Source organism: Penicillium bovifimosum (assembly GCF_028826915.1).
Source record: "Penicillium bovifimosum strain IBT 22155 chromosome Unknown utg000005l_segment0_segment0, whole genome shotgun sequence".
Classification (NCBI taxonomy): domain Eukaryota; kingdom Fungi; phylum Ascomycota; class Eurotiomycetes; order Eurotiales; family Aspergillaceae; genus Penicillium; species Penicillium bovifimosum.
The window spans coordinates 2657538-2674236 of record NW_026622714.1 but is presented as its reverse complement, the minus strand read 5'-3'; the positions used below and the strand labels follow the sequence as shown (position 1 = coordinate 2674236).

General features: G+C 52.3%; 6 protein-coding genes across 6 annotated transcripts; 2 read left to right on the top strand and 4 right to left on the bottom strand.

Annotated features, from left to right (window-relative positions):
• Positions 1-646: 646 nt before the first annotated feature.
• On the bottom strand, positions 647-2584 carry N7515_006194 (uncharacterized protein; the record flags this gene model as incomplete). Its single annotated transcript, XM_056666938.1, has 1 exon — positions 647-2584. One exon carries the CDS (start codon positions 2582-2584, stop codon positions 647-649), a length of 1938 nt encoding a protein of 645 aa, XP_056520534.1.
• A 2232-nt stretch (positions 2585-4816) lies between these two features.
• On the bottom strand, positions 4817-5492 carry N7515_006193 (U2 snRNP complex subunit MSL1; the record flags this gene model as incomplete). The annotated part of the gene is made up of 3 exons (XM_056666937.1): positions 4817-5086; positions 5144-5360; positions 5419-5492. The coding sequence occupies 3 exons, from the start codon at positions 5490-5492 to the stop codon at positions 4817-4819; spliced, it is 561 nt and encodes a 186-aa protein (XP_056520533.1).
• A 264-nt stretch (positions 5493-5756) lies between these two features.
• Positions 5757-7016, top strand: N7515_006192 (WD40 repeat domain-containing protein; the record flags this gene model as incomplete). Its single annotated transcript, XM_056666936.1, has 4 exons — positions 5757-5979; positions 6042-6628; positions 6683-6920; positions 6976-7016. 4 exons carry the CDS (start codon positions 5757-5759, stop codon positions 7014-7016), a joined length of 1089 nt encoding a protein of 362 aa, XP_056520532.1.
• Positions 7017-7556: 540 nt separating this feature from the next.
• On the top strand, positions 7557-8844 carry N7515_006191 (lipase family protein; the record flags this gene model as incomplete). Its single annotated transcript, XM_056666935.1, has 2 exons — positions 7557-7778; positions 7855-8844. The coding sequence occupies 2 exons, from the start codon at positions 7557-7559 to the stop codon at positions 8842-8844; spliced, it is 1212 nt and encodes a 403-aa protein (XP_056520531.1).
• Positions 8845-9217: 373 nt separating this feature from the next.
• On the bottom strand, positions 9218-13079 carry N7515_006190 (WW domain protein; the record flags this gene model as incomplete). The annotated part of the gene is made up of 3 exons (XM_056666934.1): positions 9218-9763; positions 9829-10435; positions 10498-13079. The coding sequence occupies 3 exons, from the start codon at positions 13077-13079 to the stop codon at positions 9218-9220; spliced, it is 3735 nt and encodes a 1244-aa protein (XP_056520530.1).
• A 664-nt stretch (positions 13080-13743) lies between these two features.
• On the bottom strand, positions 13744-15776 carry N7515_006189 (uncharacterized protein; the record flags this gene model as incomplete). The annotated part of the gene is made up of 3 exons (XM_056666933.1): positions 13744-14988; positions 15040-15677; positions 15737-15776. 3 exons carry the CDS (start codon positions 15774-15776, stop codon positions 13744-13746), a joined length of 1923 nt encoding a protein of 640 aa, XP_056520529.1.
• Positions 15777-16699: the final 923 nt, after the last annotated feature.

The window sequence follows — 16699 nt, the reverse complement described above, 5'->3', positions numbered from 1 at the left end:
TGTACTAGTTATGACGATCTGAATTTATAATGAATTGAAATTACGCATTTGATAGAACTTCTGGATCCCAGCTGTAGACAGGTAATATGCATCTGCATTATGATTGTCGTTGTAGACTAGACCGTAGGCCAGCCACACTGACCCTGCGTCTATAGAGCCCCCTTGCTTGACTCGGGAACCTTGCGATGTATAGTATATGGCATATCGTATATCGTTCACAGCCACACTTACACAGTAGGTACGGTGAAGATCTCACAGGAAGTAATAGCCGAAAGATGAGATCAGATTCCCTATCGGGAGTGGCATGCATTTGGGCTACACTAAATGTCCAGCTAAGTGAGACCCTGAAATGAAACAAAGACACCAGTTAGCATATGGTAAAAAAGGTAGCATATGGGAAAAAAAACACTAGCATATGGTAAGAAAAGACGCCCTGCACAGTCCTTGGATCTGTGGAAAATTGCTAATTCACGCCAATTCCAGTTCGAATGCCAAAAGGGTATACCTGACAACACTCCATATGCCCATAACTCCGTCAAACAGAACGCGGCACCATGAACTTTTGTAGACTCCATAAAAACAACATTAGACAGTATAGCAAAAGCAAGAGGAAAAAAGAGATAAAAACACACAAAAAAAGATGGGGTCATATGAACAAATCAGATTGGGGCCGCGATTTTGTCAACCTACGACGGCGGGGGTCGTTGCTCCGGCTTCGAGGCCGGCCTCGTATCGGTTCAGGTTCCAGCTCGACATCAAGGTCAAGGTCATCCTGCAAGTAACCCGGGGAGGTAATAGTGGGCAGTGGGGGAGCATCGACCCCCGGCTTCATGGTCCAGATGCGACTTCCCAGTCGACTTCTAGAGCGCGAGCGGTGAATCTCGCACTCTGCACGGAAACCATATTCAGAAGCGGACCTGCGAAGCCGCTCTTTGCTTTCCGTAACCGCCTGTTCGCATTTGAGATGTACCTCTGTCAGAGAAGAGGCCTCAGTTGACACAATGTCGGATGACCCCAATGATAGACGATCTCCATAGAACGGACCCCTAGTCAAGCCCTGCTGGTTCTGGCATGGTAGAGCGAGCCCGGCTGTGTAATCGACGCCGAGGATGGATTCGCGTGCGGGATACTCGGTGTACCGTGGTGCACACAGTGTTGACCGACGCGAGCGCAAAGGGGTGAGGGGACTCGGGTCGCTGGGATCGTACCAGCGAGTAGCAGATGGATATGGTCTCGAGTAGTTCTCCGGCGTTGACTGGAGGCTCAAATGACGTTGCACCTTGTCGCCTGGTCGGTTTGAAAGCGACCCGTTGGAGATGCTGGCGTTCTTTGAGCTGTCTGTAGCACATGAACCGGATGTTTGTGAGCCGGTGGAACTTTGGGTCCGGCTTCGCTGTATGGAGTGGACCGAGGTGGCAGAACTGTAGCCACTGTCGGACTTGTTGAGGGAATGAGACACGCTCCGGGCTAGATCGGCGTCCGGAACACCTTTCTCGAGCTGGATTCTGGTATCATCGCAGAGAACGATTCCTTCGTCGTCTGAATCCGGAGGGAACAAGGACTTGGTTCGAGATGGGGTGGCGAGGACGGGAGACTTCTCAAAGGAGAATGGACTGCCTGGGAGATCGTCGGATTTCTTCAGGTCGGGTAAGACTGGAATCTCCAGTGTGGAAGCCCTGCTGGGCCTCGTAACTTTCACCACGTCCACATTCTCAAGGCCAAGTCCGGGACCTGAAACGGAGGGCAAAGGAATACGCTCGCTCGGACATGGAGATGCCGAGCCATTGACAACACGCAAGGATCCTAGTTTGAGGGCCCCAAGCTGGGTGTAGCGGGCATCCGTCGGGCTCGTTGGTCGTGCTGGGGGTGGGAGCTGCAGCGTCGAAGGCAATGGCCAATGCAGAACAGTCGACTCGGTTGGATCCTCGATCGGGCATTCGGGTTCTCCAATTGGAGATGGAACGCGTCGAAGTGTGCTTGCTGTACGTCTTGTGGCAACTCCAGGTCGTGTTAAGAGCGATCGACGACGTGTTAGTGAAAACCGCTGGTTGCCAACCAAAAAGTGGGTGTTGGATGAGGTTGCGTCCCCGATATGGGTTTCATAGACAACGCTACTGTGCCTCTGTAACCCAACCCGAGTCGAACTGGCCCGTCTTAGTGGCTGTTCATAAATGGAAGATGCCGGGGAAGCTGGATCCCATCTTTCCGACTGGTAGGATGTCCTCCTCGAAGAGCTTGCCGTCAACACGGTTGGGCCAGACAGATGGCGCGGCGTGGAAATCTGATCAAACGTAAAAGCGCGCTCCTCAGCGGAAGTCTCTTCAGACGAGTCTGTCTCAAAAAGCGTTGGAGGGATTTCTGCTCTCTTGGGGTAACTGCCGCGTTTCTCCGCAGGTGTGGCAGGTATAGAGGCATTTTGCTGAACCCAAGGATTTTGCCATCCTATTAGCTCAGGGCTGGTCGTTGGATCTGTTTCAGGACGCTGAGAGCTTCGGTAGGCATTAAATTTCTTCGTCAGAGGCTTTGAAAGGCGATTGGAGCGGCGGATCTCATCTTTGGCTGCAGCAGATTGAGAGTTGCCCATGACGCTGAACCTCCAAATACAATGCAGGTAGATTCAAAAGCTCTGACTGAATTCAAGCATGCGCATGGAATATGGCCAGAATGATATACAATTTGGGGGTAAGGGCTTGGTGACAGGCTGGTGAGCACTGTCCCTCGCACAACAATGGGGTGACCTAGCTATGATCTTTCCAATGTTTAGATCGACTTCTCCTGATAAGATCGGACCCCGGACGGTTGACGTCAAGCCACGCCCTGATTGCCGGAGGATGCAATCCGGGCCCCAAGCTTGTGCAACGGCCGGGTTTGGAATTGAGCGATTGGAGGCTCAAGGGTTTCCCAAGAGACGGGAAATTAGGAGGAGGCCCGTGTTTCAAGTTGGGTGCGAGGTGAAAATCGGTTGGTCTGGAGCGATGGAAAGACGGGGGAGCTCGCTGGAATTGAGGTTACGTCAAATCCAATGATCTTGGAAGCCCCCGGCTCTTCTCCAGGTTAAGCAGGATTGTTCAGGAAGATCTCGATTTCACGGGATGAGGTGCCAGACCCAGGGGTAGATCAACGAGACAGTTGGATCGACATCAAAGATTATAGACAAAACAAAACAAGACAAAAAAAAAGAAGCCCCAAAGTAAGAAATTTGCGGGGATATTGCTACAGTAGTGAAGAAGGGGGAAACACACGATATACATAAGAAAGTGGAGAGCAGGAACAGACAAACGAAGTATATGCAAATAAACGGCTAGAAACAAAAGAACAAGACGCAACCGTTCTCGCCACAATTCCTGAATCCACTTCCAACAGCTCCATCGAAACCTCAGAGTCTGCATGCAGAACAAGGAAGAACAAGAAAAACATCACGCGGGACAGGGGGAGGAGGGTACCGCCTTACCGCCTCCCTTCTGCCGCAACCGGGAAGGTACTGAGTACTTCATCAAACTATGCTACAACATACATTATTTAGGTACCAGATACTTCTCCCCACAATTGGTATCCCTACAACTCCATTGTTTCCTCTCCACCTAAACAACTTCTCTCTCTATATCCGGACCACCGCAATCGTCCACAGGTCATTTTACCCCATTACATTACAACCATTGTGGATTTTATTTTATTTTGTTTTGTCATTGTTTCCTTTGACGCGTGTACAGTGACAGTTTCAAGGTCAAGTGCTCTCTGTTGCGAAACCCGTACCCCGGCCACACCGCATCGACAGCTGAGCCTTCTGCAACCGGCAGTTAGTGTACTGTAGTTGACAGTCCCCGGCCCCCCCGCCTAGGCCCCAGCCGCATGGCGTATTGCTCTACATTTCCTTTTCTGGCGCAATCGGAGTTCGTGAATGCATGTCAAGCTCTGGTTGATCAATGCACTTCGGCCCAAGATATTGGCTGGTCCGCCATTCGACTGCTCACAAAGGTATCCCTTTCTTTATCGTGCATGAACCCTGAAATCTTAAGTTTATGCTTTTATATCTGGTTCCTAGGATTTTATTTCCGAGAATGAAGACTAATGCGATGGCTTGAACGAAACTAGCCAGATGGAACTGGCCTCAGAATAACAAAAATTGTCGATGTCCCCAACCCATTAGAAGCCACGTCGTTGGCCGAGCTTGAAGATTCACAGGAAGACGAGGATCCGGTCTGCAGACTTCTAGCCCCTCGAGGGACGTGTCCACTGGTCCTGACCCTTCACCGCAGGAAGCTCTCGTTCGTCCCAACCTCCAAACCAGCTTACAGATCGACTATGACATCTTGCTATCCCCCACATATCAGGTCCCTGTCTTGTACTTCAGCCCGAGGTGGCACAGCCACGGCCCACTCGGACTAGACGAGGTCTACCAGTATGTCGTGCCGGAACAGTACAGGCAGCAATTGAAGAGTGTGGGGGTAATCGGTGGGATTAGTATGGGCGTAGGTGCATCTCTCAGACCCTCGTGACAAGAGCTCATGTCTTCTTTTTTTCTTCTTTCTCGTAGTACCATCCTGACACTGGTGCCCCGGCGTTTTTCGTCCACCCGTGTAACACCGCGGAAGCCATGGCGCGTATTGCTGGAACACAGAGCGTCGCCCCCAGCTCATACCTTCTCATCTGGCTCGGCGTGGTAGGTCATTGCGTGAACCTGCACGTACCACGCGAGTTTTTTGCTTAACACAGTACCAGCCCATGTTTGTGCATATGCTGGAAAGCCGAGAAATGAGAAAATTTCAGTGAGGACTTCAAGGCTTCTCTCACTCCCCACCAGTAGTGTCATTGAAATCTACTCCTCGTCGGAGGAAGCCTCCATAGGTACGTCGCTATCCTCGTCCATGGGCGCTTCCTCGTCACTTTCTTCACGGGTTCGCTTCACACCGTGGCCCTCCGCACCGGTATCGGCTGCGGGTCGTGCGGGGAGTGCACCCGGAGGGCCACTGAAGATAGACTTTTGGAGATCTGTCGACACTGGAGCTGGGCCAGCATCAACTGGCGCAACGTATGTCCCGCGTAGCTTAGCAATGACGTGTGACGACCCTTTTGCATAGACGATTTTCTACATATCCATTGTTTGAGCAAGCGTTGCCGAGAAAGGAGGGCAATGTGCACGTACCATTTGTTTCCCAAAGAACTCAAATCCTTGTAAAGCCCGCATCGCCTGCGTACTGGCTTGGACATCCTTGAACACGATATGAGCCTGGCCTCGCATCTTTTCGGTTTTCATGGCTACGACGTCGAGAACGGTTCCGTATGTGGAGAACAGGGCGTAAAGTGAGGTCCGCAAATCATGTTTCGTAATCTTCTTGTCGGGCAGATTCGTGCAGTAAAGCCTGGGAAGTTTTAGCGACGATCCGCGACAGTCAATTGCACCCAGAAAGGAAAGCTCACGTCTGGTTAGGAGCACCAGTAGAAATGGCCTTGCTGTCAGTGCCTCCACGGGCTGGCAGTGATTTGGTAGCCATTACTTAGATTGTTAGATTGTGAGCGACGTGGAATAAGCGGTCTTGGGGTTGGCAAGGGATAGTTGTCGCGGTGTGTGGGAATATGAAGCTCAATCGCGGTGTCGATAGCATCTCAAAACCTCGACACGAAAGTAGCTTGAGGTCATGTGATGGTCTTACTCAGCACAGCAACCCCCGTCATCGCGGGCCAGCTCCCCTCAATTCCGCAATGAACCAAGTACACAACGACGGTAGAGAGATCCTCCTGTCGTTTTAGTTTTCAATATGGCCGCTCCTCAGGTTCACCACCTCTTTCATGCCCCAATTGCAGACCACTCCTTTTCCTCCGACAAGAAGACACTTGCTGTCGCTCGGGAGAACAATGTGGAGCTGTATCAACAATCAGGCAACAAGTTCACGCTGAGCGATGAACTCAAGGGCCACGAGAAGCTCGTAACCAGTGTCGATATTGCTCCCAACAGTGGCCGAATTGTTACTTGCTCGCAAGGTATGATTTGGCATTGGTATTTCTCTACCATGTATTCTCTCTGACAGCTGTCCGCTCTATAGACCGCAATGCCTACGTTTGGGAGCAGACCCCCACTGGATGGAAGCCCACGCTGGTCCTCCTCCGAATAAACCGTGCAGCGACCTTCGTGCGCTGGTCTCCTTCGGAGCAGAAGTTCGCTGTTGGCTCTGGCGCTCGCGTGATCGCTGTCTGCTACTTCGAGGAGGAGAACGACTGGTGGATTTCCAAGCACCTGAAGAAGCCCATTCGCAGTACCATTACAACTCTGGCATGGCACCCGAATTCCGTTCTGCTGGCAGCCGGATCGACCGATTCCCACGCGCGAGTGTTCTCAAGCTTCATCAAGGGCATTGACGCCCGCCCGGAGCCTAGTGCATGGGGAGAGCGTCTCCCCTTCAACACTATTTGCGGCGAATATCTGAATGATACTGCAGGTTGGATCCAGGGAATTGCCTTCTCGCCCAGTGGCAACGTCCTCGCATTCACTGGACATGACAGCAGTGTGACCGTCGTCTACCCCAGCGCTCCGGAGCAGCCCCCGCGCGCGATGTTGAACATCGCTACCCGCCTGCTGCCGCTTAACAGTCTCATCTGGAATGGCGAAACCGAGATTATTGCGGCTGGACATGTGAGTCTTATTCTGTTTTATAGTAATTCATTGTCTTGCGCTAACCTCATGTAGGATTGTGAGCCCTTCCGTTTCCGCGGCGACGAGAATGGCTGGCAACTCGCCGGTTCTTTGGAGAAGAAGGCTGGTGAAGTCGGCGGAGCCCGCGAGGAGTCTGCTTTGAATATGTTCCGGCAGATGGACCTGAAGGGCCAGGCCCAGGCAGATACCAAGCTCAAGTCTACTCACCAGAACACCGTTCACACCATCCGAGCCCACGAGGAAGCCGGTGGAGTTGTGAAGTCTTTCAGCAGTAAGATCATCCTCTTAGCATTTTGAAATCACGAGAAACTAACATATCGTTATAGCGAGCGGTGTCGACGGTCGTGTTGTCATTTGGTCCGCCTGATTGGGACTACCCTTCACTGCTGACTCTATCCGATGACCAGCCTGCATATAGTATTTGAACAGATTTTTTTGAGTAACTTCAGTCCCTCGCGACAGTTCATAATGCAATATTGGTAATTCCCGTGTGTCTAGAGGCTAGATAACATCGCCTGATCTCTCATTCCAAGGGAGACGCCATCAACAAGCATGTCGGTGAGGACTTGACGTCGGGTTGATTCACTCTATGATAGACTGTCATGATTATCTTTTGGCTTATAACGAAGGGTCCGACGGCGACTAATACGCAGTAGACGGCTAGACTACCTGGAATACGTGTAAGGATCATTTCTATAACAACCTGAAAGTATCTCCCGTCATAGCAAAAAGAGATCTACGATCGTCCAATGAGGAAAGAGATCAATGACATAATTAAAGTTACCCCGGATTTCAGTCACGGGCATCTCCACATCACACGGCCTTGTTTCCTCCTCTTCTCTCATTCTTTCTTTTCTCTAGAGATGAACCTCCACATTCCTTTATACCGAAGCTAGCATGTCCAGTCATGACTAGTATCTTCCTCATTCTTTTACTTTTATACACCCATTTCCTGAGGCCTACAATAGCCCAGAATGAAACAAACCATGTCTCCACCAATCTATTCACCTCCCTAGAAGAGTTATCCCGCCTCGTGGACATTTCCTACTGCGTCGGCACAACAGGAGTCCAAAAGCCCTTCGAATGTCTAAGTCGATGCATCGAATTCCCAGACCTGGAACTAGTAACCGTAAGCACCACCTTCCGTCCCATCCATCCCATCAAAAACCAAACCCACGAATAAGCGAATAAACTAACATCCACAGACCTGGAACACAGGAATCCTCCTCTCCGACTCCTGCGGCTACATAGCTCTCTCCCACTTCCCCTCCCGGAAACGAATAATAATAGCCTTCCGCGGCACCTACTCAATAACAAATACAATAATCGACCTATCCGCGATACCGCAAGCCTACATCCCCTACACCGGCGACGAAGACGCAAATCCCCAAGATCCCCAAGATCTAAACCCCACCACATCCCCACGATGTAAGAACTGCACCGTCCACGCAGGCTTCCTAAGCTCCTGGCTCAACACGCGTAAAACCATCCTCCCCCACCTCACAGCCATACGTCAAAAGCACCCAGACTACGAAATCACGCTGGTCGGCCACTCTCTCGGCGGCGCAGTCGCAGCCCTCGCAGCCCTTGAAATGCGCTTAAAAGGCTTTGATCCGCTCGTCACAACGTTCGGCGAACCGATGGTGGGAAATGAAGCATTCGTGGCCTTCTTCAATGAACAGTTCGGACTGCTCGACGGTGTCGCGGTCGATAGTGGACGGTTCCGGCGCGTCACGCATGTCGATGATCCGGTTCCTCTGCTCCCGTTGCGGGAGTGGGGGTATGCGGCTCATGCGGGTGAGATTTTTATTGAGAAGGCTGGGTTGCCGCCTGAGTTGGAGGATGTGCGGTTGTGTAAAGGGGATTACGATCCTGGGTGTATTGCTGGAAAGGGGGCTGGGGAGGGTTTGAGGGGGTTGTTACGTGATTTAGGGGTTTCTGGGGCTTTTGGGATGGAGGGGTGTCGAGAGTCTGGTGGGAAGTCTGGGGATGGGGGACAGGTTGTTTTGGAGGATGGTAGGGATGTTGCTGGGTGTGGTATGGGAGATGGAGATAGGGAGGATGGATTGGAGCTTGTTAGGTTGAATTGGTCGCTTATACCGGCGAGATATCGGCTTTGGGAGCTGTTTTATGCTCATCGTGATTATTTCTGGCGGATTGGGCTTTGTGTACCTGGAGGGGATCCAACTGGATAGACGAAATGTTTTCATTGCTGGCGTTGGCTGGGTCTTTAGGTTAGGGTTGACATGTTTTTTTTTTTCAGTGGATACCCCGAGTGATAGTTTCAGGTCTTAACTATGCAACCTTTGGTCTTCGAGACGTCTAGTACTTTACATCTCTACCTGTAACCCTAAAGCTAGGCAACATTCCATAAAGCTCGTCAGAACAGCAGATAGTTTCGTCTCATTATCACAAACAAGACATGTACAGGCCAGAAGACCAAAAAGAAACCAACATTGAAATGAATATCAACACGCCAAATTCAATATCAAACAAAAACAAATAAAAGATATGCAAGAAACCCCCAATCTCCTCAACTTCACCCTCACGGCTATAGCCTATCCCAATCTACCTCCCATGCTCCAAACAAGGCACAATAACCGGCCCAAACTTAACAACACTCCCCTGCTGCCCCTCGCCCTGCACCATAAAATCCGCCGCCAAACTCAACTTACTATGCCCACCGGGCGTAACCTGGCCATAGGCATTAATAGCACTAATAGCCTCGGGATCGTAAGCCACAATAGCAACATAGTTGCGTCTCGCCATAAGCTTGCGATACTCGCGCGCCTGCCCGTTAACATCCGTCTGGAAGATCTCCATCATATCCTCCTTGGTGTCGCTGGGCTGGGCGGAGGATCTGTGCCCGTTGGCGGGCACGTACAGGGGCTTGCTGTGGCTGTGCAGGAGTTTGACTATGTACGAGGGGGGAGGGGTGTTGACGACGGAGGAGGAGATTAGTTGGTACATTGTTTTGTGGTCGGTGGGGTTTGAGGGGTCGTGGACTAGACCGGCGCCGCAGAGGTTGACGGCGCCGGAGAGGAAGGTCATGCGGAGGGATTTTTGGTGGGAGATTCCTTGGAGGGTGCGGATTAGGTATGTTCTTTCCAGGTCCTGGTTTGGGAATTAGTAAAGGTAAAGATGGTAGGATAAGGAATAGACGGGGGTAGGGGTATTACCTTTGACTCGTGCGTCCATTGGTCGCGTAGCTCATCCATGGAGCTGAACTCGCCGAATGGACTTAAGATTCCACCCATTAATCCAGATTTGCCTACAGCTCGCTTAACAGAGTCAAAGCCAGAGCCGACAAAGTCTTTGGCACCTACGACTCCAGCTACAGAACTGGTAACCTTGCCTAGGACATTGTAAGCGCCAGTCACGGCGCGCTTCCCCGTTGCCACGGTTTGGACGATGTGCTCGGCTGTTTCCAGACGGGGGTAGATGAGCGGTACGGCAACCATCCAGAGACAGTGTTGGACGCTGGGTGGGAGCATTGCAATCTTCGGGAAGAGACCTTGGTAGGTTGGACCGGCCATGACCTGGTGCGGGTTCCGTTCTGAGCGGCAGTCGGGCCCGACGACGACTACGCCTGGACCTAAGTATTTGACGAAGTGCCAGCCTGTGCCGGTGATTGTGAAGAGGTCTGTGTCGTTGTTCACGTTGCGGAGGATGTCGAGGGTTGTGTGGTGCTGGAAGAGGAGGTACATCTCGATACCGATGCGGCCGATGTTCTTGAACATGTTTGAGAATTGCATGTGGTCGGGATACGAACCGAACCCATCGAAGCTACATCGGCATCTATTAGCAAGACTGGGTGAATGTTTGCAGGGTCGACTTAGAAGACTCACATGTCATGATCATCGATCTGGCAGACATAAGGGATCTGTGCAAAGGACTCCCTGATGTGGGGTTGGTCGAAGTGGCTGGTGTAGTAATGGAAGTATGCGTGGGAAACATCCTGCTGGTTAGCTGCCGTCCAAGGAGCGTTCTTTCGAGCCTCCTTCCCGCTGATCGTCAACCACTGCTTGAGCGATGGAATCTCCTTCCACATGCGGTCTGCATAGATCTGGCCACCCAGACATAATTGGGCGTGGAAGCCTCCAATTTCATTATGCTTTTGCATTATATCCTTCCACATGTAGCCGACACCGCCAACACGAGCCCGCTCGTTAGCATTGACGTTGAGCGAGAAGTCATTTCCAGAGGTAGCGATGAACCGCCAGTTGGTCTCGTGTCGGCCAGCGACGAGGAACTCGTAACGAGTGCAGCCAAGGTGTGAAGTGATGGCGTAGGTCCATTTGGCAGGGCCCGCGTCGTCCATCTGCAGGTCAATCTCGTACTTGTAGAATGTCCAGCGCTGATGGGCTGCAATGTCAATTGCCTTCAACTGCCTTGGGTTGGGAGACAAGTCCACACTCTGGTGCATGTGAATGGTGGGTGGCTGGGCGGCATCTGTCACGAGCAGGATGGATCCCATCCAGATGCCCCGCTCGAGATCCATATTGGTATAGCGCAGGTAAGGACCAAAGTAAACACCATTGGTTGGAGTGGTTTTGTATAGATCCATTCCACTACTCGGAGGAGGTCCAGAGAAGCCAGAGACTATAGGTGACTGGAGGCTTTCGAATCCAGGGGTCAAAGGCACACCCGGGGATGCAAGTGGCTTTCCAAAGGCTGAGAGTCCTGGAGAACTCAGTGGATGGGCGCTGTACACACTGTTCACTGGAGACAAGGGGGTGTCGTTGAGGTTTAGTGGAGTAGGTCCTTTCGGGAACTCCCACTGAGTCGACTGCGTAGGTAGGTGGATATAATAGTACTGTCCGGAGCTCGGGTCCATGTGTGCAATCCATCCTTCGGGGAGAGGAGGTGGAGATGCCGGAGTTGCCCCAGAGGGCCCGGGAGAAGTCACCTGAATGGTCTGCTGGTGGAAACCGGACAAGTCACTGGCATTCGCAGTAGAGGCCTGTAGGGATTGCCCCATTTGCTGCTGCCTCGGGTCATTTGCGAAGGCAGGATGGTCCTGTGCCGAGGCTGCCGGTGCAGGGGAAGGTGAGTTGACAGCAGGAGGGGGTTGATTCGCAAGGGCTGGGTGCGCCATTGCGGCAGCTCCAGCAGGGGTTGGCTTCTCAGTGGGATATCTATTCGAAGGGGATGGACCGGATACACTCGAGTAGGCGGGCGGGGGAGAGGAGCTGAGACGCATCCGCTCCATGTCTTGTTCCAACGCGCTCGGACCAACTCTCCCAGGCTGTTCGTGCTGCTGCTGCTGTTGGGGCTGCGGTACAGCGGCAGGGTGGGCCTGGGACGGAGAACCACTGTATTGGCTTGGATGAGCCTGGAGTGGTGGGGTACCATATTGGCCAGGATGAACCTGGGGCGGCGGGCTACCATACTGCCCAGGGTGAACCTGAGGTGGCGGACTGCTGTATTGACCAGGGTGCACCTGAGGTGGCGGGCTACCATATTGCCCAGGATGCGAAGCCGAAGGTTGGTTATTGGAGCCGACTACCTCACCACCCTGATAGACCGTAGGAGGACCATGAGGCTGAGAGCCAGGCTGCTCCGTAGGCGTCCACGGCCGCTGCTGCTGCTGCTGCTGCGGAGGCTGCTGGAAAGCCGTCGGATGCTGGCCCGAGTATTGCTCGGCGCGTCTCTGCGCCGCAACATTATGCGATTGGATTCCCTGCAAGGTTCCAGTGCCAGCAATACCAGCCGCAGCATATCTAGCCTCAATATCAGAACCAGGCTGCTGGCCGGGTCCAACGATGGGAGTTTCCGGCGGCGGGGGCGAGCCACGCTGAGCGCGGGTAGTGGAAGTGGAACTGATACGGCTGAGCGGGCCCTGTGGGGCCTGGAGACTGGACGGGGGCCGGGCCGCAGAGGTCGAACTTTGGCGTTGGGGAGGCGGGTAGTATTGCTGACGATAATCATATTGATTTGTCTCTGTGGGAGCAGCCTCTGGGGGGCCCGGGACTGGACCTGTCGGCGGACGAGGATATTGTCTAGCAGCTAATGCGTCGCGATCTGGTGCGTCCGGACCGGGCGATTCGGGTAGCGGCTTAGGGGCAGCACCTCTGCGCTCGGCTAACGTTGCGACTCGGGGTTCGCGCCCGTCTCGCGGCCGGAGCACAGGTGGGTATTCATTTGGACTGATAGAGCCGGAGCCAGGACCAGCTGGCGGAGACCCGTATCTGATGTTGTCGTTGTATCGGTCGTTGGGGTTTGAAGTGCGTATCTGGGGATGTTGACGGTCGTCGGGGTAGGGCAGCGGGCCGTTTGGTGGGGGACTGGAGCCTGCGGCCGATGCTGGCGATGACGAGTCCCGTTTGTTGATGCGCAGAGGGCCGATAACTGGCGATTCTTGTCGGCCAGGGCCGTCGCCGAGGAATAGCTCCTCCGGGTGAAGGGCGCGACTGCTGCCAGCACTCATGGCACCGACTACGGAAATTGGGGCTGTTGGTTGAAGCTGCAGAAGACAGAATTCGGCTGCAGAGTATGTTCAAGGTACCAATCACGGGAGATAAGCGCGATGATCGTTGGAAGTTTCGCGGATGAGGGGCAGGTGAATGCGGGGGTGGGAATGGAAGAATCTTTTCATCTATTCATAGACATGGATTGATTTACGTCCGTTTTAGGGATGTGAGAGTCTGAAGTGAAAAAGAAAAGATACGAAGAAACGATCAGGAGATCTATTTTCAGGAGTTGAAGGCGCCAAGTTGGCGAGACGCCGACCCCGCAGGTGACGAGAATGATCACAATTTCTGCCTTGGGGCCTGGATTTATAGGAGACTTAGGAGTTACTTAAATACACCATCCAATTAGGCATCAAGTAGGAGTAAACGCGTGTATTGTTTACATTTTGCCAATTCCAACCAACGGCCCGGGCATTTCCATGGATCCAAGAAAGAGGTTCCAAACATTCGTTTCTATACATACAACCCGTATACATCGTCAATCATGCAGGTGCTAACATAAACCAAAACGAGAAAAAAACAAAAAAAAAAACCAAATATGCCCACCCTCATATGCGCCCATGCTTTAGAAGAATCAAAATCTCACCAACTCCACTGACCACTGCAATAATAGCAGTCCAATCAAAACCCGAAATTGACCATCTGAAGACCCTCCTGAGCCATGAGATCAGACCAATCAACATCAGAAGTACGACCCACACGCATGAGTCGCTCCAACTGTCGCTCGTAGACAACCTGCAGAATAGCACGTGTCGTTGCAGTATTACGGCCCAACCCGTCTTCCTCGTCTTCCATGCTCGTCATCAATTCCATAGCCATCATTTTCAGTCCGCTGGCTGACGCCGTAGCACCTGCCAGGAACAACGGGAACACTAGGAAATGTCGATCGGCCCGGCGGGTGTGTGCGGTGCGCTCGGCCAAGCGCAGGATCTCGGTTGCGTGGTGGTCGATTTCTCCATCTTGGGAGAACTCGGACTCGCCGCGTTGCCCGGGCCACATGCTGCTGTAGGAGAAGAGTTGACAGGCGTGGTATAATGTCGCTGACTGGAAGGGGGTTAGCTTGTGCGATAGATCAGGGGAATGAGAAAGGAAAGGGAAAAAAACACTGACCTGCTGCATGATTTCCCGAGACCGCCGAGGGAGACTGTCCTGGTGTTGATGCAAGAAGGCAACATCGGGAGACTCCCACAACGGCCCGAACGCCTGACGCAGGTCATATAACTCTTGTAATCTCTGACTGAACTCTTCGTATGGTAGGTTCTGTTTATCGTGGCGGAGTCGTATAGCCAAGAGGCCGAGTTGAGCGGCCAGTCGGAATGTGTCGTGGTATAAGCGCATGATGACCGGTAAGCTCTCGTGCTCGTCGGGGTAGATCACACTGTAGCCTTCTGGAGCAGAGGGATAGAGAAGACTTCCAGACCCAGGGAGCATCTGATGTTCGATGACAGCCTGTACGAACTCGCCCGTTCCTGCGCCACTGAACAAAGCGTACAAGTCGATGTGGCACACCCACCAGAGGATGAATGGGTGGGGTTCCCGGCCATACTTGGCCCGGCGAAGGAATGCGATGTGAAGGAGTCGAGAGATGTGGTGAGACCAGAGGTTTGAGCCATGTGGCTCAGCAGCGGCGACCTGAGGGAGGTTAGTACGTAGGCCAGAGAAGCTCAAACTATGAACCTTTACCTCATAGATCAGAAGCAGGAAGTGGGTGAGAAATAGCCCGTCGGACACGAGATCGTCGTTGTTCCGTAGGCTGACTTGAAGTGAAGGGAAAGCTTGCTGATAGTATTGTAGCGCATCGACATTGTGACCTGTGCCGCTGTGCGAGAGACTAAGGGCGGATACAGCCATCATAGCATGGGAAAGCTGGGAAGGTGGATTAGCACAAATATGAATCAATTGAGGATTGGCACTTACAGGAGGGAAATGGATGGCTTCCTGCTCCAAGAAGTCCATGCTGAGTGTCATGAAATGGCTATCAGATCCAGACGAATCATCCAATCGATGGTCGTGAGGGAACAACTGCCTCCACACCACATGACGGAAGTGGGAAAAGAGCTTAGAATCTTGGCTTTGCTGATCAAGACGCGGATCCAGGAAGGTCATCGGCTCTAATTTGACATCTGGCGAAGGAAGCGCAGTGAAGCCCGGGGAGAGGGACAAGTTGCCGAATGGATCTGAAATCTCGGAGGTCGGAGAGATCCTCGACAGCTTCCCGGTGGAAGATGAGCGCCGATTGACATCCTCGAAGGTCTTCAGAATCACCACGTTCGGATCCTCTGTTACACTGCGCTCGCTATTAGGTGCACCGGGGCTATTGGTTGCAGAGATCCTACACTCGCTGGCGGGCTTTGATCTAGATCTCTCGGTATCATCTGCATATTCTGGCAGTGAGGAGAAACTGTCGGGCGTCATAACGACATGGTACGTGCCGGGACTAACCGCCTCGGCTTTCCTTTCCCGCTCCTCGTCCGAGGTAAGCAAGGAAAAGGGCGGCAGGGGGTCGGCGAGAGAGAAATATTCGGATCTCTCGTCATTGGAACTCGGCGAGGTAACTACGTTAGAGTTAGTACTATGAATTGGCCCTAAATCTCAGAAAGATACGTATGCTTACGATCCCAAACGACATGGCCGTTTGTCTTGACATCGGCCATTCGGCCCATGATACGAGGCGTGTCATCGCGAAAGGCCAGCCGTGGGCGGTAATCGCAAGTATGGCCTAGACGTGTACATTGCTAGAGAAAGCGTCAGTGTGTGGAAATGAGTATGATGCAAGGAATGCATACATTGCATTGCGGATGTCCTTCATCACATTTGACTAGAGAATGTATTGTCAGCCACGGGAATTGAAGCGGCAATTGTCAAGTCCACTTACCCTTTCGACTCTGCCAAAAGAAAAAAAAAAGTCAATTAGCTCAACTGAGGTTCGAAATCCATCAGGGGGAACACAAAGAAACTCACTCGACATGTCCTAGAACAATGCGTGAGCTTAGATCCAAATCGGAATTTTATAGAGACGATCATAGAGACGATCACTTACCAGCAACCAGTGCGAGACCGCGGAGGTAGGCGGATGCGCGGTGGAGCAACTAACGTCTTTTCGGATTTGGCAAAAGCGTCTGCAAAAAGATCTTCCTTGGGAGCGATGATGGGCAATCGCAATGGAGGTTTCCCAGAGGCTTTGCTCCTTCGGTTTTGCATTACAAGACTGGTTACGGTCATAAGGGCCGATGCTGTTGGAAGGTCAGCGATTGACGGAGGAAAAGGGAGTGACACACTTACCGACGATATAGATTATAGTCTAATGAGGTCTAAGAAGAGAAGAAATGAAGAGAGCGGGAGAGGCAAAATAAAGGGTAAATAAGGAATGAGGTGATTACAGTGGGGAAAAGACTGTTGTGTTCATAGAAAAATGCCAATCTGCAGTGAAGGCAGATGGTTCATGGCGCAGCTCTTGACGGGTGGCGGAAAAAAAAATTGAAGGAATGCAGGTAAATAATAATAGTTTAATCAATATCGAGAGCAGTCAAGACTCAAGACCGAGAACGAGCTAGAGAAAGACTAGGGACTAGGACTC